The sequence below is a fragment of the Oryza glaberrima genome, chromosome 11, assembly GCF_000147395.1.
Source record: "Oryza glaberrima chromosome 11, OglaRS2, whole genome shotgun sequence".
Lineage (NCBI taxonomy): Eukaryota > Viridiplantae > Streptophyta > Magnoliopsida > Poales > Poaceae > Oryza > Oryza glaberrima.
The window spans coordinates 23,201,055-23,226,740 of NC_068336.1; the positions used below are offsets into that span (position 1 = coordinate 23,201,055).

Here is a 25,686-nt window from a genome sequence, read left to right on the forward strand (position 1 = left end):
TGGTGGGGACGGAGGAGAGGAGATCGACGTCGACGATGTACCCTAGAGAAGGGGAGTTCGTTATCGCTAACCGCAAATCGACGCGTTCTTGTAGGCAATAGATTGTTGCTAATGGGCCATGGCCCAGTAGCAATTGATGTCCATAAAGCCCACAGCCCAAACCCATGCAGATACGATTCGTCAATTCTAATTGTCTACACATTCTAACTGCTCAGGTACTCACGCCCGAAGAATTACTATCGAAGCCACACAAATGGTATATTTTTTACATAATGGAATAGAGCATCCCGGCCTTTGCTGAAAATAATTTAAAAATACACCTCTTTTTTTCATAATTTGCATTTATATACCTGCATGGCGGAGATTTGCACAAATATACCTAATCCGCGGGTTGGAGATGCGGGAGCGACGCTGGATCGATGGACATCCCGGTCGCGCGGAATGAATATGCGGGATCGAAGCGGTCCTGCATATCGGGCATGCGGCATTGGCACGATCCCGCAGATCCATAAAGCGGCAGCGCGGTAGATTGCGGGACTAGCCGGCGCCGGCTCAGTCACGCAGAACGGGCGAGCGGCACCGGCCCGGTCCCGCAAAATGGCTGCGCGGGACGGACCTTGGTCCCGCACGGCTCGGTACCACACATCTGATCTGCGTGATCGCTCTCCTAATCTAAATATAATATCGAATCACTCCAAAATTTGAGACACACAGTTAAAACTCGTAATCTAAATTTTATGTCGAATCACTCCAAAATTTGAGGCACAGTAAAACAAATAAATCAATGAGATTCACGTGAGTGGGCCCCTTCTGGCGCACGGTCGCGCGGAACGGCTGAGCGGGACGGCTCCGCTGCCGCATAATGGGCGCACGGGACCGTGCCGGTCGCGCGGAACGGCCGAGCGGGACCGCTCCGCTGCCGCATAATAGGCGCGCAGGACCGTGCCTGCTCACCTAGTCCGAGGAATCTCTCTCCTCTCCTCTCTACGTGCTCCACGATACATGTTGGTTCTCTCAGTTGACTATAGTCTTTGCTCCATGTTATGTTTTTTGGAAAAAAATTTGATATACGAAAGTTACTTAAAAAATTAATCTAATTTTTTTAAAAAAAATTGTCAATATTAATTAAGCATGTTGTAATGGACCGCTCCAATTTTTACGTGGAGAAGATGGGTTCAAAAGCAGGGTATGCGAAGACAGCCATATGAGTGCCCTCTCTCCACGATAACTGCTGCTTTAAAGCTAGACAAGATAAAGAATCTGTGCCGTCAATATAGTAAAACGTCAGTTCGTGTCGTTTCTTTTCGTTTAGGCCCTTGTTTAGTTCCCAACTTTTTCTTTAAACTTTCAACTTTTCAATCACATCAAAACTTTCGTACACACAAACTTCCGCTATGTTTAGTTCAGACTGAAGTTTGGAAGTTTGGTTGAAATTGGAACGATGTGACTGAAAAGTTGTGTGTGTATAAAAGGTTTGATGTGATGGAAAGTTGGAAGTTGGAAAAAAAAACTTTGGAACTAAACAGGGCCTTCCAACTTTTTCGTTATATTGTTCCAATTTCAACCAAACTTTCAATTTTGACGTGAACTAAACACACCCTAGAGCTCCCACCATAAGAGTAGATGGAGAGTGAGAGACCAGATGCGTCTGCAGAAGATATAGAAGACCTGCGTAAACGAGAGGAGAGACGCTGCTCGTACAGAAGTCAGGAGATTGCACAGAAGAGGAAACATTTTGATGGCCATCAACGGCGTCCTCGACTACATATCCGAGGAACGACGAGCACTAGTCCTTCTTGCTGGACCACTGCAATGGCCTTCTCCTCTTCAACGGCTACGGCAAGCCGAGGCTATGCCGTGTATCAGCTCGGTGCACTCTATGTCCGTTGCCGAGGTGCTTTTGTCACGACTTATATACATAGTCCAATTGTATATCTAGAAGTTACTTTTAGAACATACTCCCTCCATTTCTGGCCGGTTATTCTAGTATTGTCTATATTTATATAGATGTTAATGAATCTAGACATATATGTGTGCCTAGATTCATTAACATCTATATAAATATATGCAATACTAGAAAGTCTTATAATATGAAACGGAGGTACGTAGTACTAGTTTTTAATATAAGGTTTGGATCCTCGGAGAATCACGTGGACAAATGTAAAATCAAGTTGACCTAGAGCCCTTTGCCAACGAAGTATGATCTATTGATTACTTTCGGAAACTGCCGCGTGGACGGCCTTGAATCCTAGAAGAAGCTGGTACTTGGAAGCATAAAACCAGAGGTACTTGAAAGTGAATTTTGGGCGGGACTCTGATAACGATGATTTTATTTCTATCGAGGGCGCGGTCGATGGAGTTGACATGTATGCTTTTTTCGACATCCTAGGATTAATTTCACCCTGTAAAGGAAGTTGTATTCTTGGCTAAAAATTTTATAGTGTTTGCCTATCATTTGGATAGCTCAAGGATTAATTCAACATTTGGGGCATCCATATCCAAAGTGCTACAGTACAATTCATTCAAATGGTATATATGAGACTTCTGCATACACCCCTTATATCTCAAGGCAGTTTCATGCAGTGATTACTGGGGCAGCTCATCCTCAACATTTTCACCTGATACTTAGGAACAATGCAGGGCATTCAGTTGATCAATCAAAAGAGCCTGCCGGTTATAATGGCATGCTTATGTTTGATCCGTGGTCTGTAGCAAATTGGTTTTCTCATGTAATCCCATATTACAGATTTGAAGGACTCTGCTTCTTGTTGAAGTCGAATTCACCATATTCTGAACATCATTATTGTTAATTAAATCAATAAACAGTTTTTCAAGAATTTTTGGACGTCCATGATTCTAATGGTTGGTATTGGCCAGTTGGTAAAGTCCCTAATTTCATATTTGATCAATTTGGTTTCCTTTGTTTAATTCATGTCACAAAATCTTATCAATTCTGATACACATAACGCGCAAAGCTTTTGCGTATTCCAAAAAAAAAAAAATTCATACCCATCATGTATCGTTTCGAATTGAAGTTTGTGCGTTCTTTTAGAATCTGAGCATCTTGTTAACGGCAAGACAATAATTTACGGTGGCAATAAGAGTGGGACCCGTTGTAGATAGCAATAAATATGGCAATGTCTACCATGGTTAAGTATATGGGAAAAAACAAGGTGGGTCCCACTAAAAGAAAAAATGTTGCCTCTCCCAACCATGCCTAACAGGCAAAGAACAATGAAAATATTGTATTATATTCCTTATAGAGCTTAAGATGTTGCAACAAACTTACTGTGTGCTCCCATAATAGCTAAGGTGTTGTACCGTTGCAGTATTTAATAATGCTTATATTAAGGTTAACTTTTTAGGTACATTTATGGTTGCCCTAACATAGTTTATGACTCTACCAATTGAATGAACTGATGAACAGTTTACAAATCATGTAATCATGAAATTTCCATGCCAGTAATCAATTTGTCAACGCCCAAATACGAGCTTTTAGGGATTTCAGCTAAGCTCTCGGGCCTTCAGAAGCAGCGCTGCCGTTGGATCTATCATAGACGGCCCAGATGGGGAGACACGTGGTTGGACTCACATTTTTGCGCATAACCCCTCCGAGATTATATATAAATATAATTTATCATTTTCTATATCACAAGTCAAACGGTCAACCAATGGTAGCGATCCAACACGTACTGGGCCGTCTCGCCAATCGCCATGTCTATCGCGATGCACGCACGCGCCGCCGCCGCCGCCGCTGCATCCATCCATCGGCAATACTGGAGATGTAACCCGTGGAGACCCTGCTCATCGTCGACGCCGTCGTCCGCCGCTCGTCGTCGCAGCCATGGAGTCTCGCCATGGCCGCTCGGCGTGCCGTCGTCGTCAACGCCGCCACGCGGCCGCCGGTGCCGTCGCCGCGGCTACTACACCGGCGTCGCTCTGCCGGCGCCGGTGCGAGGCATCTTCGTCAGCTACATCGACTACGACCGCACGCACCTGTTCGCGCACCCGTCCATAACGCCGGCGTGCCCGGCCATCGACGGCGTCCTCGACTTCATGCCGGAGCACCGGTACTCCGGCGACGAGTGGTCGGTCATCGACCACTGCAACGGCCTCCTCCTCTTCAGCAATTGTAGCCGGTGGCTCTGCGTCTGCAACCCGGCGACGCAGAGGTGGGAGAAGCTCCCGGACGGATGGTCCGGGAGCTCCTACAAGACATGTACCTACCTCGCGTTCGATCCGGCCATGTCGCCGTCGCGCTACGAGGTGCTGGTGATCCCCAATGTGCCGGATCCGAGGTGGATGATGGCTCTCTGCAACCACGGTGGAAGGGCGAAGGACATCGATGACCCGTGGCGGTTGACGGAATGGCCACCGTCGCCATGGAGGGTGGAGGTGTTCTCGTCGAGGACCGGGCGGTGGGAGGAGAGGGCGTTCGTCCGTGACGGCGAGCCGGCGGGGACGGTGGAGGAGATGCGGTTGGATCCGATGGAGCCGACGGGGGTGGGGCCATTTCAGCGCTATGCTGTGTATCAGCACGGAGCACTCTACGTCCATTGCCGAGGTGATTTCGTAGCAAGGTGCATATATACTTCTTCCCTAGACTTTATGAGCGTAATTAAAATTTCGCCTTCGATTTTGTTTTGCTCGCATAGCTTTTGGTTGATATTGTCTTGGTCTATAGTTCTTGGGGATTTTGTTAGTTAAGGTTTTAAGTTGTTGTGCACTGCTTCCTCCGTTTCACAATGTAAGTCATTCTAGCATTTTCTACATTCATATTGATGTTAATGAATCTAGATAGATATATATGTCTAGATTCATTAATATCAATATGAATGTGGAAAATGCTAGAATGACTTATATTGTGAAACAGAGAGAATATATTTATATATGCCTTCAAGAATTTAATGGTAATCAGCTATGTTGTGTAACATTATATGCAAATACTTAATGTTCTTTCAGGCTTTCATTATCGAATGATACATACCAAGTTATTAAAACACCAGAAAATCACAATAAGAGTACTAGGGAAGCAGTACCATATCTAGGAAGATCGCCAAATGGTTTGTGCTTTGGAATAAGTGATCGTGATGCTCAACTATGGATTTGGATCCTTAGAGAATCACATGGGAAGATGGAGTGGATCTTGAAATACCATGATGACCTCAAGCCGTTCGCCAAACAATTATCGTCCTACTACGGTTACAGGAGAAAACTATTTTGTGGACAACCTTGGATCATAGAAGAAGCCAATAATAGGGAGCATCAAAATACAGAAAACAAACCTGATCCAAAAGTAAATTTTGAGTGGGACTCAGACAATGACGAATTTATTTCTATCGATGGGGCTGTCGAGGGAGCCATCGATGATGAATATTGTTACACATTTTTCGACATGATTGGATTTCATCCCTACAAGGAGGTTATCTTCTTGGGTGATATTTTAACCGTGTTTGCCTACCATTTGGACACCTCAAAGCTGCAGTATTTGGGCCATACACGCCCAGAGGATTACTGTCAAATGTACACGAATGGTATATATGGGAGTTTTGTATACACACCTTATGTGTCAGGACATTTTTATGCAGTGATTACTGGGGCAGGAGCTCATCCTCAACATTTGCACCAGATGCTCAGGAATAATGCAGCTCATGCAATTGATCAACCAAAAGAGCCTGCAGATTATTAGAATGGCCTTCTCATGCTTGAGCGTTGGTTTCATCCATGTTTCATATTTGAACCTTGTTTCTTGTTAAAGTCCAGTATTTAATTGTCACATTAATACATTTCTTTCAAGTGTTTTTAGTTCGTTCTCCTACCGGTCGGCTGTTTAATTTTTTTGATAGGATTTACTATATTTCAAGCGCTTGAAAATTATATTTTCAGTGACGTAAAATCATGCATTGCTATGCCTAAATGTAGTGCTATGCATTGTGCAATTATTTTAGTTTATTTTAATTTTATAGTAATATATGGTTTACTTTAATTTTATAAGTTTGAATATTTATGTGATTTATATATATTTACGAGTTATGAGTCTGTTTTATGTGATTTCGTAAATCTTTTGTATGTTGGAATTATTTATTGTTCAACAATTAGGGAGCTAGTGATAAGTAATAAGTAGTGGGGATTGACAAAATCATTGGATTATTCTCCAAAGGGATGAGAAAAGAGATTTAAAATTTGGTGCCCTGAAATTCAGACACTTATATTTAAATAATATTATTTGGTTATTGTCAGTTGATTTATTAATGTAATCCTAAATTCCATATTTGATTAATTGGGTTCCCTTTGTCTCGCTACTACCTCTGTTGCAAAATACAATAACTTCTACTTATATATTTACATAAACATTTATCCAAATACATAATTAAAAGTTGCTATATTTTGTAACGGAGGAAACAAATCCAAATCCTTTGCATCATATTCTGAAGTCTGAAACTCTGAACCTTTTTTTTGTTCCGATGGGACGTCAACTCTGAAGTCTAAACATTCTGTCAAACAAGTTTTGCACTTAAGCCCCTCGGTGTAGTTAATTTTCAAAGCCATCTCAGACGAGGTACTTTCAACCGTCCGATTACATATGGGCGGCTCAGATTTCATTCACTAGTCGTTTGTATGCCATTTTCGATTAGACCCTCAGATCATTTCATATTTACTTCCTTAGCTACCCATTGATGCAGAGCACGCACGGCGGCGAGCTCCGGCGGCCACGCCGACGAGAGTGCTCGCCGCCGTTGACGTTCGCCGTAGCCTTCTCGCCGGATTCGGCGAGGCCATGGCTGACACCGAAAAAAAAAGTTCAGGAACACGAGACAATCAGTGTTCATCTCTTTACCAATTCTTGCAGGGAAAAAATAAGATTAGCTCTGTGATTTACAACGTAAGTAACAGCATCCATCCATCCCTCCTCGATCGATCGATCTCTTCTTCGTCGACGCAACAAATCTACAATTTCTAGCTATAAGCTAATCACGCCATCCTCAAGCTCAAGCACTGGTTGAGCCATGGAGGCTGGAGGAGGCTCATCTCGTTGTCCACGACGACGACCACCCTCTTCTTGCTCTCGCCCTGGAACCTCGCCGCCGGCGCCGCCGCACAGTCCAACTGTTGGTGATGATGATTCTTGAACTGGGCCAGCTCGGACTCCGTCGACGTCGACGACGCCGCCGTGCCGGAGTCCGAGTTGGATGACCTCACCTCCTTCCCCTTGCCATCGCCGCCGCCGCCGCTCCCCGTCGCCAGCGTCAGCTCGAGGTCGCATTCTTCTTCCTCTTCTTGATCTGCTGCTGCTGCTGCAGGGGGGGACATGATCTTGCTGCTCTGGAAGCTGTAGAATTGGTGGTGGTGGTGATGGTTGGTTGAATTCTCCGCGAAAGTGATCTCGAATTTCGGTTTGGTTTCGGCGTTGGCGGCGATTGCCTGAGCTTGGTTCAGCTTGGCGATCTGCATCTGTTTCATCAGCTGTTTCTGAACATGGTACAGTCTGTGCAGCTCATGAACCTGAAAAGTGAAAAGTTGAGATAAAAGCAGAGAGGTGAGAAATTTTTGTACAATTCAGAGATCTGAATATGTTTTTTTTTTTAATTTTTTCAGGATGTTGTGTTGCTTGTCTCACCTGTTGTCTGAATGTTTGTTCTTGCCTCAGGATGGCCATCCTCATCTGCTCCCTCTCCATTTCTTGGTGAAGCTAGTGGCAATCAGTTTCCTCAATTAGATTTTTGTGTGTGTGTTTATCTCCTAGGATTTCATGTATTTGCTGCAGGTAACAAGAGGATCAACATTTCAGTACTTGTGTTGATTTATCCTAGTGCCTTGCTTCATGAAGAAAACATTCTGAATTTGTCATTCTTTGGAAAAGAAAAACGATTTTTATTGCAAATTGAACTAAAAAATTTTGGGAAGCTGCTATCGAACTGAAATTGCATACATACAGAGAAGCCTAGCTTAGAAAATGCAGAATTCAGGAACCATGATGTGACTGATTGAAACATCATTTATCTGACATAGCAGAGCTGCTGCAATTTGAGCTTTTATCTTAAATTCATACTTTATATGGGAAGTACTTGGATTAGGCTCGTACTTGTTTAGTACAAACAACTAATTAAATCTAATCCTGATCTAACTGAATAAATCACTTCCAAGTCTAAAAAGACTGCTCTGAATAACCATTTCGCTTCCAAGAACAACTATAAAACAGCTTTCGGAATATATAGTTGCAAAAGAAAAAGAAAAGAGCTTCGAATGAAGAGAAGGGACAATCTACAAGGCATTTCTGGACTGAAACATCTCAAGAACAATTCATTGCAAAAGACAGAGGTAAGCAAACCAAGAACTCTAAACAAACAAACAGAGATCTGCAATTCTGCATGCATACTCTGAACTCCGAAACATGCATGGATATCAGACACCTGCCATGAAAGAAACAACTCAACAAGGTAAAGAAGATCACAAAACCCCAATCCTCACCTCTAATTAGGATTCCAAGAAGCCAATTTCCCTCTGAAGAAAGCAAGGCACTCCTCTCTCTTCCTCTCCCAAGCAAGTCAAGATCTTTGTAACCAAGAACTCTGTTTTTCTAGCTGAGAAAGCAAACAGGCTGGCATTTATGTATGAATGATATCTAGTGAGAGGCAGGGACTTGGAGAGAGAGGAGAGATTTTAAGATTCTCTCCTGTCATGAGTTTCACAGCCCATGGTGGGGTCCCTTTTTGTAGGCATGCCAAACAAATCCAAGTCACTTTGGCCAATGAGCTCATGTATCTTAATGTGTGAAAGATGCTCCCATGTAGTGCCAAGAAAAGGATAGGGCCTAAGATAACAAGCCCCAGCTATTATATTCCCAACTGCTGCCTTTAAATCCTTATGTGACCCCTGCTATCTCTACACAGCGCGGCATTATAACGTCGCCTTCGATTACTTATTGCGCGCCTTTCTTATTCGTCGCATTCCAGTTGGTGAAGAAACAATATTTATGTCTTGCTCCTATTATTAATCCTTCATTCTTATTCAGAAATTAAGCTTTACTGTAGATATTTTTTTGACGTTCATCTTTTATAAGAAAAAACACATTAGAATAACGCCTTATTTTATTAAGAAGAAGAAAAACACGGCACGGACTAAAAGGGCCCTCCCCAAACATGTCACATACAAAGGACGCACGAACCAGCCGATAAGCTTTATTGTAGATATTATTTGGAAAGCCTGCACTTTCAGTTTCTTTTCCTATGCTTTGTACACATAACACATGTAGCACCAATGTAGTATATGAACAATTTGGTTTAAAATCAAAAAGAAAAAGAAAAACATGGATGGTGTCTTTGTTGTGTGTGCTTGTTGGGGGCTGCATAGCAGAGTTCCAGTTTTTCTGAATGTTTTGCGTGCATCACTACTTGGCCAGAATCATTCAACAGACAACTAGACATGCAGTGTGTGTGTGTGTTTAGATCTCTCGTATTCACATGTGTTCGAGGATTAGCACTGTCATTACCAGTTGGCCAGATCCCTAACATAATTGCTTATCTTACTGTCATCCTAAGTCAAACATATCAGCTAGCTTCGCATGAAAAATTAAAGCTGCCGGACGATTGGGACATCTCCTCCAACTAATTTATTTATTGCAGAAGAAGACTCTCTCTCATTCTTTTACTAAGATAACTTCAGTTTTCACTTTCTACTGCTATATGCAATCTTTTGACTTAACCATCCTGAAAAGGTGAATTGCCTGAGAAAAGCCACTTGCTGGTTACTACTAGATCATGCATACATGTTAGTTATTAAGATTCTTAACTTAAGAGAAGATATGGTAATTAAGTTAAAGGGGCTCATGGTTCCTTTTTATCTGTAGTAGTTAGACTAAGATATGCACCATTTTCAATATTAATTTAATTAGCTTGATAGCAGAGTTGCACTGCAAATTTATATAAATAACCAAGTGGAATTTGGAAATAGAATCCAGCTTCCATCTGATGAGCAACAAACTGTTGTTAACTATTTCCAACTTGAGATTTGTGTATGGTTACTGATCAATTAAACCTATGCAAGTTTAGCCAATTTTTTTCATCCAAGTTTCAAAACCTGATCCCTTCTGGCAGTCTATAGTCCGATCATGCATGTTTGATGAATGATAGGTCATGTGTCATGTATCATATATAATGTTGCAGACACCTAGTACTATATGAAGATAATTCAGACCAGATCAGATTCACAGTATAGATTATTGTTGCATGATTGGTTAATATACAATTCGAGATTCGTGGATGTGATTGGATTGTCATGACTCAAGAGAGTTAATGTAGTGGTTGGCAATATATATGTAGTGATCCCCTTTGGTTTTCTTAGATTTGTGAGGCAATTCAAACAAAACTGGTCTAATATTATTTATTGCACAGATTTGGACAACTCATAATAGTATATATCAAATGAAACCAAGCACTGCATGATTAGTTCCAAAGCATGCATGTATGAATGATGTCAGCCATGTCACTGTCATGATATCTCATTAATTAATTAGATGCCTTTGCTTGTCCCTTCCCTTCATTTCCTAGCTGTTTTCTGGAGTAGAATTGTGTTTTAGTTTTGGTTAAGCAGAGATTTGGTTTGGTTGGTTGGATGCATCCTTTGGCTCTTTTCATAGCCACAACTTGCTGGCCCTGCCTATGTTTCAGGAATGGCCCCTGTTTGTTGATATTTTTCTTTAACTTATAGTGTTATCTAACAACTCAACTAATATAGAGCATATATTGGCCAGTATTTGAAATTAAAGTTAACTTGACATCAAAAACTAATTTCTTAGTTCCTAAACTAACCATATGATGATTAATTTTGTTTCATACCTCTCCGATTTTTAGTGTATAACACTATTTACTTTTCGATGTATGTTTGACCATTCATCTTATTTAAAAAAATCAAACTAATTAGTTTATGAAATATAAGCTATGATTAAAGTTCCTTTATTCATAAAACAAAGCATAATAAGTAGTAATTACAAACAAATATTAATAAGACTATGATAAAAAATATGCCAAAAAGCTAACAGAGTCATACATTAAAAACCGAATAGAGTAGCATATTTTTCCCGATGTTTCTGGTACTTGAAGTACTAGCAGCGTTGAATTTTCCCACGATTTGATTAGTTGAGTGCACATATCATCCCAATAAAGAAGTCAAACAATTTGGGATCAGTCCTATAATAATTTTTCACAATTTTCAGCATGAAAATCATGCCCTCATTTCACTGACATTTAACAATATAATGGGACATCACAGGTACATCATCTCTCCAGTCTTATTTTCCAACCAAAATGACCTAATTAACTTTCGTGTCAAACATTTGATATGTTCTGATTGGTCCAAATTATTGCAAGGCACTAATATCCAATGTTGATTGGATCATCGAAAGCGATGGAGCACATACATATAAAGAAAAACAAAATAGCAACCTATCCCTTACGTACGAGTTATGATTCCCTTTGTACGTTAATATTGTTGACCAGACTGGTTTTTCACCAATGATTTTTTTCTAATTAATCCTAACTTTACTTCTAGATGGCTTTCCACGACATATGTGTTGCAAAAGTCGCAGCATAAAACTGCAGAGAAATTTTCTAGAAATGTACTAAGTGTACCTAAGAATGGGTCTTAAATAGTTTGGGGAAATTTGAGTTTGGGCATAAGTCATAGCCATCTTGTGGAAGCATGGCCCTCAATTTTTTTTGTTAGTTTCTTTAGTAAAAACGAAAGGGACAGCTTTGTTTGTCCGATTGCACAAAGTTAAGAATATGTACTATATATGGCTAATAATAGTCAAGAAAGGATTCATATATTGAACTGCAGAGAGAATACGATATGTTGTAACAAACAGGACCAAACATTAATTTTGAGAGAAATGGGCTTTAGGTCGAGGATTCATGAAGTAAAGGTAAATTATGTCTTAAATCCTAACCGAGCGGAACTATAGGATCTTGCCTTTCCACATGATAGATTTTACAAATACAAACCTTCTGCTGCCATATGGTAAACTGTTGTAGATCTTGCTTGGTTTTCCTCAAAGGCCATAAGGGCTTCAAAATTGATGCCTTCCAAACACTGGCAGAGCCAATGGTGCCATTGAACTCGAGCAACTAATAGTTTTTATGTAGCTGCTTTTCTTGATATCGACAATAGTTTACCAAATAATCAGTAGTAGAGACAAAGAGAAAGTCGAGGCAGTCGCCTGACTTAGCCAGGAGTTTTATCCACCATTGCTTCCAAGACATTTGATCGGGGTTAGCTCCAACCATACGCTATATATATGGGCATTACATGTATAACTTTGCCTTTTCGAAAGGTGGAAGCCTAAGAGATAAGTCCCTCTAGTTAGTTATTGCTTGGTTTAGTCATAGAGAATATGGGATCTCAGCGTATATACACAAAGTAGTCGGTGTCTTTATACATGTGCTCTAACTTATGAGATATCCTATACGTGATAGTTTGCATATGTTTTAGATCTCTACCTTAAGACACAAGTAACCCCAGATATAACTACTCTAGCCAAATAATAGTAACCCTTTTAGCCTTTCTTGTTTTTATACAAGGATATACGGATGTATACTACCTCTGTTATAAAAAAGATGACATTTAGACATTGACACAATATTCAATGTACATGTTTATCACAACTTTCTCAAACTATAAAAATATAAAAAAATATAACTATATGTAAGACTTTTCAAGCCAAATTAATCTATTATAGTTTTCACATTTTCAATTCTGATATTTTTTATCTGTTAATGATTTAAGATTTTGAGGTTTGACTGCATATATTCTGGAACACGTCATCATTAGTATATATTCCACTCGAAGAATGTCAAACATTTTTGAAGCAAGTTCAAAATTGGCATCCAGTAAGCTCGCTGTGCTGTCCAGGTATGGAGATGTTTCTCCCCCATCTGGCTTATTAATCTTTTCATACCGTGCAGAAAATTATAAGAATAAAATATCTTAATCACTTTATGAATCTCTCTCTCTCTCTCTCTCTCTCTCATATATGGCGTATGTAAGTTGCTAATTAACACTGCCCACAAACTAATACTGATGAAATTAATGCAAATGTTTTCCTTGTGTTCCATATGAGATAATTAGAAATATGATCCCTTTAATTTGCAATTGTCTCACCACATACGCAACTGCACAAGGTGCCATATGTGCAAGTCATTTTCTCCCTATTTTGGCGCGAAAGGGAACAAAGCGTGTAGATCTACCCACCCTCTCCTAACCTCTTCTCACAAACTATTAATATTTAGTTTGTATATATGTTTTGCACATGGATGCATATGCATGCTTGAGGGGCATCATATCATTAGATGCACTAACTAGATTAGATTATACTAATTGTTTGATTAATCATATATATCCTGATACTACATGTGTGTAAATTAATCTCATGATATCAAGATCAAACGTGCACTTAAAGTGTGGTGCATGTATGGAATAGCTATAATATATTTAGGAGATTATATATATAAGTACCATGAATGGAAAAGCTTAGACAGAAGCATCAATTAGTGGGCTTCAAAAAAACAGGTAAGAAATCTTGTTGCTTTGGTGTGTAACATGCAATATATATAGCAGTGGATGCCCTTGCAGCTGGACATGTGGATCCAACTTGAACAGTAGTTGATAAGAACAATCTCACACTCATTCTCATCTCTCAAACTCTCCCTTTGTGCAGGCACACACATGGAGAGAGTGAAGGCCCACAGACACTACAGCACATAGTGTTGGGGAATTGAGGCACAGCTGCACAACAACTACCATCTATGGTGGGGGGCCAAGTTGAATATTGGGGCTCTGGATGCATTTTGCAATCTTGTGTTTTATGATCACTGGTCCAATGTATCTAGTCCCAACAAACAAAAGGAAACAAGGGAGGAGTTGGATAGATCAACACTGAATTGAGGATATGGACAAAGTCCATCAGTGAGTTATCTTCAGTGATGCCACATCAGCCCAAATCTGAGTGGGAGGACAAGGAGGAGGGACCGGGGAATTTTTTCTATCGACGAATTAATAGAAGTATTGAGTTTATATGCACCAACCAGTTTAACCCTAAAGCTTAATCTGATGGATAAAACAAGCAATACACTTATTATAGTAGAAAGACATTAATGCAGCTTAACAATAGAAGAGACACCTCGTGTATTAGAGGAAAATATGTTGAACAAATTTGTGGGTATGGAGAAACTGTATTATAGATGTTGCTAGAGATGATATATATGTACAACATGTACAGATAGAAGACAATGTATTTTTTGTTTGTTTAATTTTTTTTTCTTGTGGGTGTGTGTTTTCTGTTGTGCATGCCCTAAATGAAAAGCAAAGTAATTGTCCGACTTAAAATCATATCAAACTACTCATAAAGGAGGTTTGGTCAAGAAATAGAACATGGATGTGTCCAATTATGATGCCTAGTCAAAAGCTGGCCATGATATATCTGTTTAGATAAAGCTCTTTGGTTACAAGGTTGCCCTACGGTTCTAAAGGTGCATCCATGGATCAAGCAGCAATTCCTTTGTTGTTTATGGACCACAATATCTTGGATTTCATTATTTTCATGTTGGAATTTAAAGAACCAGTTTCCAATGATGGAATGTTACGTTTTTCTGTATTATCTATACCGAGGACATTCTTTTATTACATGGAAGACACACACGCATAAAAAAACACTTACACACGTGCACGTACTGAGTACCTTTAACACATGCTTAAAGAGACGAAGGCCAATGGCAACTCTCCGACATTATCATTAGAATCCTATTAATTAAAAATACACTCATTTTTGCACAGTAAACTATGACCTCACTAATGGTGTTCCTCCACATCGAGAACATTTTTTCATTAAGAAAGAACAGCTCTGTTTTCAACAAAGAGCATTTTTCCCGGTAAAAGAAAGAGCTTTCAGAAAATTTCCATCTGATATATACTGGTGTGTCAATATCAAACTACACCGACTTCGACTTGATGGTATGCAAAGGCTAAAGTGTGAGAGATTTTCACTGAATTGGGTGTGGTGTACATATCAATCTGAGTTCTATATGGAAGCTGACAACTCGTTTAATGGCAATGAGCATTGTTGTTGTGCAGTCCACGACCAAGATTATATTCTAGCTAGCGGTCTAGCCATAAACATATATAGTATAGTGTCACCCTCCCCCAGTTTCAATAGTACACGTATATGTACTTGCTAGCTCTAGGGGTGTGTCCTACAATTTTCAAGCATTTATTAGAGCGTGAAAGTGTAGTGTCCGCAGACCCTCTATGTACTACTTCCTTCTTTTCACAATGTAAGTCATTCTAGCATTTCTCATATTTATATTGATGCTATATCTAGATTCATTAGCATCAATATGAATGTGAGAAATGCTAGAATGACTTACATTGTGAAACGGAGGGAGTATCTCACACACAAAGCTTCTGATCATTTGCATGTTGGCTTATTGGCTGCACCTAAAATTTTGATTTCAAACCTTAATTTTGAAGTTAGATTTTATGTTTTTCTTTAAGTAAATTGCACGGTTGACTTTTTCTTTACCATTTTTGCAGCTTGGAGAAGAGCATGTGAAAACTTTCACAAATGTTTCGCTTAGGACCTATCACATGCTCTTCTCCCTCCTACCTCGTATAAATATGATATTGTTTCTTGTCGATAGCTCCTCGGTGGAAACACACCGAAGCTCAATCTATACATCGCGTAGGGCATCATCTTCATATAATGCTAAGGAATTCCAGCATTGCATGCACCTAGCTCGAGGTCAACATCAATATATAAGGCCACACACACTCATGTGTCCAATGTAACTAGCGTCTCGAGTGTGAGTAGCACAAGGCAAGGCGGAGCCGCCACCCTCAAGCTTAAGTTCAAAGAATATTGTCTGGCTCTGCAAGGGAGAGAGGAAGAAATAGGTCCAAATTAAGTTAAACATGTAGATATACTTGACCTAAAGTGAAAATGATTACTTACACATGGTCCAAGTTGCAAAAGAGGTAAAAATAACAGTTAGTCTGACGTGCAATTTACTCTAGGTTTTTCATCGCAGTTTATTTTCCAGCATTGACTTTTAAATAGCTAAGAACATGGATATAAAAGTTGAACCCAGAAATTATTTTTGCTTACTTTATTTATTTTTCCAATACTTATCAGACGTAAAACAAATGATGAGATTCATTTTTTAGTAAATTACACTTTGGTCCAACTTTTATTACCCAAGTTTTACTTTGGACCACCCTTAAATCTATCTTTTCAATTTGGACCGGATAAATTTACCATTGTTGCAGTTTGTACTACCATGAACAACTTTTCTCATCATGTCTAGCTTCCCTTTCGGCAAACATATGAACCATACATAGAGGAGTTTTCCCGTATACTAGAGTTGATGTGTTTAAGACCGCTGATTGTACTGAAAAATAATCGTTCGCGGTGGTCCAAATCACAACAATGGCAAATTTGTCCGGTTCAAAGTGAAAAGATATATTTAAGGGTGGTCTAAAGTGAAACTTAGGTGATAAAATGTGGCCCAAAGCGTAATTCACACTCTTGATTTTTTTTACGAGCTTTAGAGAGAGCTAAAAGTAATTAATCAAGCAAGTGGATCCGATCATATATTGCATCTTAATTAGGGCACACCTAGCCAAAATGATGCCACAATAGAAAGGTAACTTTACACGTTGGTTATATGATTCTAGAGTACTTGGTAGATCAATAGCTAGCTAGCTAGGGACACATCGATGATGCATGTCCAACACGAAACACATCATGGATTGATGGACATGTTTCTCCAACCAAAAGAAACAAAGATTTCAATCAATCTGTATTCCAAGTCTCCAACACATGTAAGGACAGTCTTCTTGATCAATCGAGCCGACCGAGCGTGCTAACTTTAAATAACCCATCCGTGCAAATTGTATCATTGTTTCTAATTATAATCTCATGTGCTGTACTGTACACTCCAATTATGTACTGTACACCTAATTAATTTGACTAATTGCTAATAAATCCATGCAGAATAAGAAGGCTGCATGAATGTACAGTGCACTTATAGAAGAATCGTCCTGAAAAAATAATCAACTAATTTGTCTTTGATTGGTCAGTCGAGCTTATTAAATTTCATCATCACAAACGATCATATTGTCCTCCTGCTTAATAATTAAAACCTTTCTGGTCATTCGTCATAATCACTGTCCGACGACAATGCTTAAATCATAAGATTACACATGTAAAAACAAGCTATATACGGCCCCATCGTTTCCTCTCCCTCTCTCTCTATATATATACAGCACCGCTGCCAAAATTTAAATTTTCAAACTCAATTTTTAAGTTAATTTAGAAGTTTTTCCATCGAAGTTTATTTTTCAGCATTAGCATTGAAGTCGCTAAAAACGTATATAAAAGTTTTACATATAAATTGTTATTGTTTTGCTAATACGTCAAATGATGTATTATATCACAATTTCTAGTGTCAGGACATACTGATCGAGCTCGTACTTGGTATCATCTTTATATTATCGTATACTCCCTCTATACTCATAAAGGAAGCTGTTTAGGATAATGTTTAAGTCAAACCTTGGGAATATAAATCATGAATAACTCTCAAGTTGTTGAGTTTGAAAATATAAAAATTATATGAATATATTTATCTTGAAAAATACTTTCATAAAAGTATACATATATCACTTTTCAATAAATATTTTTATAGAAACAAGAAGTCAAAATTGTGTTTTGGAAACCGTGTCACCGTCCAAAACGACTTCCTTTATTAGTACGGAGGGAGTACTTAAGCAATTTACCGGGTACGATTGGTGTATCCTGACACCAAGTGCCAAATGAGAACTATGGTATAGTACTTAACCTCTCGTTGATTGATCCAGATAGCTCTACCGTAGATCCACCCTTGATAAAAGTTTTATAGTTATGCATTTTCATATATGTATAAACATTTTGTTGATTTGCAAATCAATAACGATTGCCACACCTGAGGATAACTAAGGGTTTGTTTGGAAATATAGGTTTATAACTTTTGCTCTTTCGTTATTCACATGCACGTTTTTAAATCACTAAATGGTGCATATAATTTAAAAAAATAGCAAAGTTGCTTTAAAAAATCATATTAATCTCCTTTTAAATTTTTATAGTTAATACTTAATTAATCATGCGCTAATGAGTCACCCCGCTTTATGTGTGCAGAAGAAAAATGTTCCAATCTTCTCTCTTTCGAAGGCACTCTAAAATTACTGGATGTGCAGTAATGCTCATTGAGGAGTGCACGTGTCAGGAAGCAAATCTTTAGACAACGTATGTCTAATTAAGGCCCTGTTTAGTTCTAAAGTTTTTTTTTCTAAACTTTCAACTTTCCATCACATCAAACCTTTCATACACACATAACTTTTCTATCACATTGTACCAATTTCAACCAAACTTACAAACTTTAGTGTGAACTAAACACAGCCTAAGCTAGAGAACCTCTCATGCAATTCCTTGAGCTGAACTTGAAAACTTCATGTCCAATTAAGCTAGAGAAACTTCTCATGAAATTCCTTGGCCTGAACCTGAAAACTTCATGTCCAATTAAGCTAGAGAAACTTTCTCATGCAATTCCTTGGCCGCCTGAACCTGAAAACTTCTGATTGGAGGCAGATGAGATCGATGAGACGCGCACTTGTGGAAATATGTGAGGGTCTCCAAGTACTTTTGATCGACGCACCGGCATGAAACCGATCGATCGATTTGACGTGACACGAACCCTTCCTGACACGACGTCGATCGTCCACAAAATAAAAGCGACGGATCCATCGACGGACGGACGCCCTGCACTTGTCCTGCATATATGACTGCTGCATAATAAGGCCGTGTTTAGATCTAAAGTTTTTCTTTAAATTTTTAACTTTTTCATCACATCAAAACTTTTCTACACACACAAACTTGTAACTTTTCCATCGCATCGTTTCAATTTCAACTAAACTTTTAATTTTGACGTCAACTAAACACAGCCTAATCTATCCAAGCTTTAATTTCTCGGTCTTCAGAGATCAGACAAGTGCCATATATATTTATTATCAAAAAAGAAATTATTGGAGCCATATATCCTTCAATTTGCAGCTTTAATTTTGTGTAACTGATCTGTACAGATCTTCTACTGTCGATACTAGTAGCACCGTACGTACCACAATTATTTGAGCAATATTTCTTCATAATTCTTGAGGTTTTATATAGGACACAGTTTCCAAAATATATATTTAACTATGATTTCCTATATATTATAAATATTGAAAAATAAGTGAATATATTTATGTTCATTCAAATACTTTTAAGACTAATCTATGCATCGTGTTCAAGTATCTTCAAACTGAATATTCTAATAATTATAAATAACTAAAGTCTAATTTTTTGATTTCAAACGTATCTAAAATGTCAAGAACTATGTGAACAGAGGGAGTACACAAATTGATAAGCCATCAAACATACAGTTGTTTGAGCAAGATTATTGATGGCTTGAATTAAACAACTCGAACGACACGTGTCATCGCGGGGTTTGCACACTTGGCAAGAACATCACCATCTTCAATTCCTCCAAAGAGCATAAATGCATGCAAGTGACAGGGAAAGAAGAGGAGATACCTCCAAAGCTCCCAAGACTCCCACTTACATGGCCTGATTGGACACTGGGCGGACAAAGGTTAGGCAGTTGTCAACTAGCTAGCCAAGGGCATCACCATCACCAAAGGGAACAAAACAAAAAAGGTACTCATACTACTCCATGCATGTATATATCTCACACCAAACTCTATCACTATTGCATGAGCCTTGCATTGCATTGCACTGCACTTGAGACATCTACATCACCTCACTATGCAAAAGGGGGCCAGGGGGACAAGTTCCATGTCAGTATTTATCCTCTCTGGAGCACACCAGTTGGATTGATTGATTGATTGATTGACTGACTGATTTGGTCGTGCTAACTAACATTCTGCAGAGATTCAGAGTAGTGTGCAGATTCAGAGAATTTCTCCTCCTAGTTTGTCCCTTTCAAGGTGCTCAACTTGTTCTTGAGATCTCTCTCTCTTCTTCCCTGCTATGGCTGCAAAAGTTAGCAACTAGGAAAACCTAGCTACCAAAAACTAAAGAGCATTCCAAAACCAGCCACTTGTCATGGCACCAAGAAAGGCAGAAGTACAGAAACTCTATCTATGTGTTTTTCAGATGAGACAAGAATAATTCTCACCACATATATATTGTAGTGTGAGATTCACACAACCATACCAAACACTATATGCATATGTATACACCGGAATATATATGACAACATGTTAAGCAATAAGTGCACAACTTGCAATATCAATAATGCACCCAGTAATGTTTCTCTTGGAAAATAGGGGTATAGTCAGATATATTTTGGATGTGAATCAATATTATTAAAATATTCAGGCATATGTGTAGAGTAGCATATGGTTTGAATTATATATCTAAAAATAAGTAGTATGCATGGCAAGAATTAAGACCATGCAAATGATAGGTGAGCTACTCATTTATGCAACCTAGTTTGGCTGGAAACATTTATATACAATCATCTCAAATTGGTTCGAAAGGTAGCTAAACGTAAAGTGAAAGCTAAGGAAGATCTTTTTCATGGCTTCAAGTGTGAAGGAGGACAAATTAAGTGTGGCCTCTAGCTCACAGCTGAAGACTTTTCTTGGCATGTGTCATTTTCCAAGTTGTCTAAATTTTACCATGTTCAAATTAAGGTGAAATGCAGAGGTACGTACACTTAGCGATCGTGTGGCCTAACACAAATTAACAGAGGAATCTGACTTTAGTTGACCACCAAAAGTGACCATGGATGATCACATATCAGATTCTGGATTCCTTCAGTTTAGTAGTGGTAGGAGCATCTACAAGAGATAAACACAGCTTAATTAGAGGGGAAATTCTATATAACCTCTGCTGAACAAGCCTAATTTGGTTGTATTATTTTCTATAACATATAGGAGATCTGTGCATTATATAATAATAAGATAGAGATGAGGTAGACAGAGAAGGCTACTACCTGCTAGCAAAAGATGCAACAACTATAACTGAAATAAACTGACAAAGGAGACAATTGGACCCATTATTGATTTAGGTCATTCTACTTTGCCATAATAGGAGCCCCCATATTGGGCCTGCAAAGTTTCACTTGGGTTATCTCTCGACCAATATATCATTTTGGACATAGCTTTCATAGGCCTTTTCTTTTGTCACTTGGGATCATTATTCATATGCATCGAGTTTCGGATTCGTTGCGGTATTTCTAATGCCTTACATTCAGATTTATGCACCCGCAAGTTCCCGACAATCCGTGGGCACTAGGCATCCTATAGTTAGTGGGCATCGGATCTCATCTTGATCAGAATCTCACCACTCTCAGAAAGAAAAGGGAAGAAGAAAATGTTTGGCATGTTACCAATGAGAAAAATTCTGAACTGCAGTACTCCAAAATGTTCAGTTTGCGGCTACCAGTAGCTAGGAAGCAAAAGTGCATGAATTCATGCATATATATGGCATCTTATTTTCCACTCAGATAGGCCGGATTAAGCCGTGCGTGCTGATCTGATCATCCGTTGGAAAAGAGATTCTCATTCACGAAGTGTGCTGATCGATAGGTAGGTTCATGATAGGTACACCATGTACCAGTTGCGTATGCATATATACTTGCATGATTCTATTGCCCACCAATAGATGGAATATACTTCCCAGTGAGCTTTTTGAAGCTTGAGAGAAAAAAGCAGCATGATTCATGAATAAAGTGCTTGTAGCAATGTAAATACCAAAATTGAAATTTATAATGTATAATTGTAAGTATAGATAATTTATAATGTAAACATAATTTAACTATTTTTTCGTGAAAAATGTGGCGCCGTAAAAATAGCTACCAAAAGAAGTACTTAAAAACGTTGATGATTTTTTTCACACGTTTGACCATTCGTGTAATTTAAAACAATTAATAATTTATTTTATTGTGAGTTGTTTTATCACTCAAAGTACTTTAATCATGATTTATATCTTATACATTTATATAAAATTTTTGAATAAGGAACTAATGATCAAATATATGTTCGAAAATCAACGATGTCATCTATTGAGGGAGTTGTAGAATAAACCCCACAAAATAAATACTGTAAGTAGAAGAAAACGATGGATATATTTACAAGAAGAAGAAGAAGAAGAAGAAGAAGAAAGAACAAGGCCGAAATAGTTTAGTCCTAACAAGCTGATGGACTTTCCTGAGATTTAAGCCCAATAGAGCAGAACATCAAGGCCCATATATTCCACGAAGTAAAAAAGCCCACAAAACAGGGCCCATATTAGGCCCAATAAGCCGCCTCGAGCGAGCTAGGGTTTCGCACCACCCTCCCCACTATATAAACCTCACCACCAATCCCACCCGCGCCGCCGCCTTCTCCAGCTCCTCGCCGCCGCATCCGATCCGACAAGGAAGGGAAGCGAGAGCTCGAGGTCACCCTCACCGGCGGCGAGCGATGGGCCACTCCAACGTGTGGAACTCCCACCCCAAGAACTACGGGCCCGGCTCCCGCGTCTGGTACGTTGTTCTCGCCTCCTGTGTCCGCATGGTTTGTTTGTGTTAGGTTCTTGATTTTGTCTTGTGAAGGGAATATCATGTGTGGTGATGGTCGGTAGTGTGCTTGTTCTGCGTGGATAGGCTGATTTAGATGCTGTGGTAGGTGTTAATCTGTATGTTTATGTTCTTCCTGTGATATGAACTGTGGTTTGATTGTCTCAAATCGTCCCATACTGTGGTTGCTAGTGTTTGGTCTGTGTGGATGGGCTGATTCAGATGTTCTGGTTTTGTATCCAGTTGGTAATTACTAATTAGAGTTGCAAATTCTGTGTTCCTGTGATGTGAGGTTTGGTTGTCCTAATTGGGGAAAAAGAAGTTGTATCTTTTGTGGGTTTGCTTTGAATTGATAATCAGATGTAGCGAGTTTGCTGTTGTCAGACATGTACCCTCATGATAGGATAGTGAGCGGTGTTGTTTGCTAAAATGGTATACCAGTTTTGTTGCAATTGAGATATTTGAATTGTGATTCTGTGGTTTGTGATATGATGTAGTGAACGGTAGGATTTTGGTGGAAATAGATCATTGTAGTTTAACTAGTGAATCTGTTTATACAGTTTTATTTGGACGAGAACTGCATGATTTCAAAGATAACATGAGATGAAATGCCAAATGGAACTACATGTTGGGAAATAACTGCATTATTTGAAAGATATCGTTGCTTAACTATCAAGTTAAATTATGTTTGAAAGATGTTTGTGGGCTGAAAAGTAATGTGACATTTGCGCTGAATTGTTTTAGTAACAGCAAGCTTGTTCATTTTTGGCAGCCGGGTCTGCGGGAACCCTCATGGGCTGATCAGGAAGTATGGGCTCATGTGCTGCAGGCAGTGCTTCCGCAGCAACGCCAAGGATATTGGCTTCATCAAGGTATATGGTCCGCTCATTGTGCTCCTTGTGTTGTGCACTTGTTCCACAAGTTTGAGTACTTCATTTGATATATGGATCACTTTAAATGTGCAACGTTTAACTTATTTCCTTTTCACACCAACCTGATAAATATATATATTCTTTGTAATTCTTACAATCATTGCACTGATGTAACTGTTTGGGTTTCCATATATCAATATGAATCAATCAACTTACATATAGTCTAGAAATTTTTTTAAATGAAAATGCTCTAAATTTCTTGTCTTCTCCTTGCAGTACCGCTGAAGGCCATTTTGCCTCGCCGTTGAGCCTGAGAACTCCGCCTGAACCAGAGAAATGGATCTTTTAGTATAATACTACATTTATGTGGTTTAGCTTTTTGTTCGGAGTACCGTCCTATTAAACATGTTTAAGTTTTGATGGGAACCATGAGGTTGTTGAACTAACTTTGTGATCAAATATTGAAGTACTCTCTTATGTTTGAGGTCTTGTGTATTTGATACTACTGTGATGGCTCAAAGTTACTGGTTTACAGCATTCCAGCTTGTTTCAGTTTTTTTTTATGATTCCAATGTTCATTACTGTAGATATACAACATAAAAAAAGTTCAGAATGCAGAATAAATGGAAATTGGACTTTGATCAAGTTAACATGTGATCTATTCTATTTTCTTTCAAAAGTACTTCAATTGCACTGAAATGTAAAATTCTTAGTAAACCTATGGCTGACGCTCTTAAGATTTCACTGCTTATTTTCCTTTGTCACTAAAGCTTGGTAGTTTTCTACCTATTTTCAACTCTTGAAGCAGTGAATTCTCAATTTCTTCGTGGTGAAATTTAGTTTTGAACGTGACGATATGTTTCTCCAAGATTTTGGCTATATTTTTTAGAGGATGATGGATCAACTGTGCCGTCCAGTGTATATTTTTAGTTTGAGTAAAATACATGGCCGGTCTTTAAACTTGAGCGCGGGTGTCACTTAGGTCCACAATCTTGTAAATTGCATAGTCAAATTCACCATCTTGGTTTAATGATACATGGCAGGTCCAAACCCCACTTGACCGGCTCGGACCGCCGACGTGGCACGCCATGCAAGCACCCGTTTTGCAGATACCCCCCTCCGCAACCAATAGGCTTGGAATAATTGCAATATACCCCTTATTGCTAAAGTAAAGCCTAGACAACGCCCTAAAATCCCAAATCCAACGCCTCTCTCCTATTTTTCCCCAATCCTCAGCTCAGGAGGGAGGGGAAGCGGCGAGTAGGTGACTCCGGGGATCATCGGCAGCGGCTGCGATTCGGGTGGTGCATCCACCTGCGCAAGTGTCGGCGGGCGATAGGCGGCGGCGTGCTCCGGCTCCCTCGCTGGCGTCGGCGCACAGGCGACGATGGACCTCAGCTTGAGGAGAGAAGCTGAGGCGGCGCCCGTGTACCGTAAGTACCGCACTTCCTTGTGGTGTAGCACTCATCTGCATGGTTTGTAGCTGGGAAGTAGGGTTTTTTATGAAATGCTATTTGGGTAGTTAGGGTTGCAGCTAGGGTTTTAGTTGGTTGTTGATCGTTTTGTTTTATTTGCCATGGGTAGGCCCTAATTCGAAGCATTTCACAATTGAGATTCATCATGGTGGATTTTTCTGTGGAATGGGAGTCAACCGCAGTTATGTGGATGGAAAAGTTAGCTGGTTTGACTATGTTGATTCTCGGGAGTGGGGTAGTTCTCTTCACTTGTTAGATTTGGTTGCTATGCTGGGTTATGCAGCAGGGCCAAGATTGGAAGTGTATTGGTTGCTGCCTAGAAAGAGATTGGCTGATGGCTTGAGAATTGTGGACAATGAAGTGGAGATTAATGTAATGAATTCAGTGTGCAATAGAGTTAAGAACTTTGTCCTCTATTTAGACCATAGTGACCATGTTTCAGGCAGTAATCATGAAGATGTCGTACTGAGCCCAATCTCTCAGTTGCCAAAAGTAATGAGCCCTGTTAGAGGTTGTCAGCAGAAGGAACATGGGAACCAGGGGGTAGTAATGTAGGAGAACCAGTGTATGTGGTTGTAGATGAAGAAGCTGAAGAAATTGAAGATCATGGTGATTATGACAGTAATGATAGTGAGGCTGATGATTCAGACTTTGTGGACAGTGACTATGAGTTGCAAGATGATGATGATGACTTAT

At 39.3% G+C, this 25,686-nt stretch overlaps 2 protein-coding genes across 3 annotated transcripts; one reads left to right on the forward strand and one right to left on the reverse strand.

Moving 5' to 3' along the window:
- Positions 1-3,714: 3,714 nt before the first annotated feature.
- Positions 3,715-6,490, forward strand: LOC127755824 (uncharacterized). Its single transcript, XM_052281460.1, has 2 exons — positions 3,715-4,580; positions 4,963-6,490. Exons 1-2 carry the CDS (start codon positions 3,715-3,717, stop codon positions 5,687-5,689), a joined length of 1,593 nt encoding a protein of 530 aa, XP_052137420.1. The 3' UTR covers positions 5,690-6,490.
- A 335-nt stretch (positions 6,491-6,825) lies between these two features.
- LOC127755267 (uncharacterized) lies at positions 6,826-12,245 on the reverse strand. 2 transcript variants are annotated; one of them, XM_052280924.1, is made up of 3 exons: positions 12,000-12,245; positions 7,619-7,759; positions 6,826-7,503 (listed from the first exon to the last, which is right to left on the reverse strand). In XM_052280924.1, exons 2-3 carry the CDS (start codon positions 7,676-7,678, stop codon positions 6,973-6,975), a joined length of 591 nt encoding a protein of 196 aa, XP_052136884.1. In that variant the 5' UTR covers positions 7,679-7,759; positions 12,000-12,245; the 3' UTR covers positions 6,826-6,972. The 2 variants fall into 2 exon arrangements, with proteins under 2 accessions (XP_052136884.1, XP_052136883.1); XM_052280923.1 differs by lacking the exon at positions 12,000-12,245 and adding an exon at positions 8,470-10,859.
- Between the last annotated feature and the right edge of the window lie 13,441 nt (positions 12,246-25,686).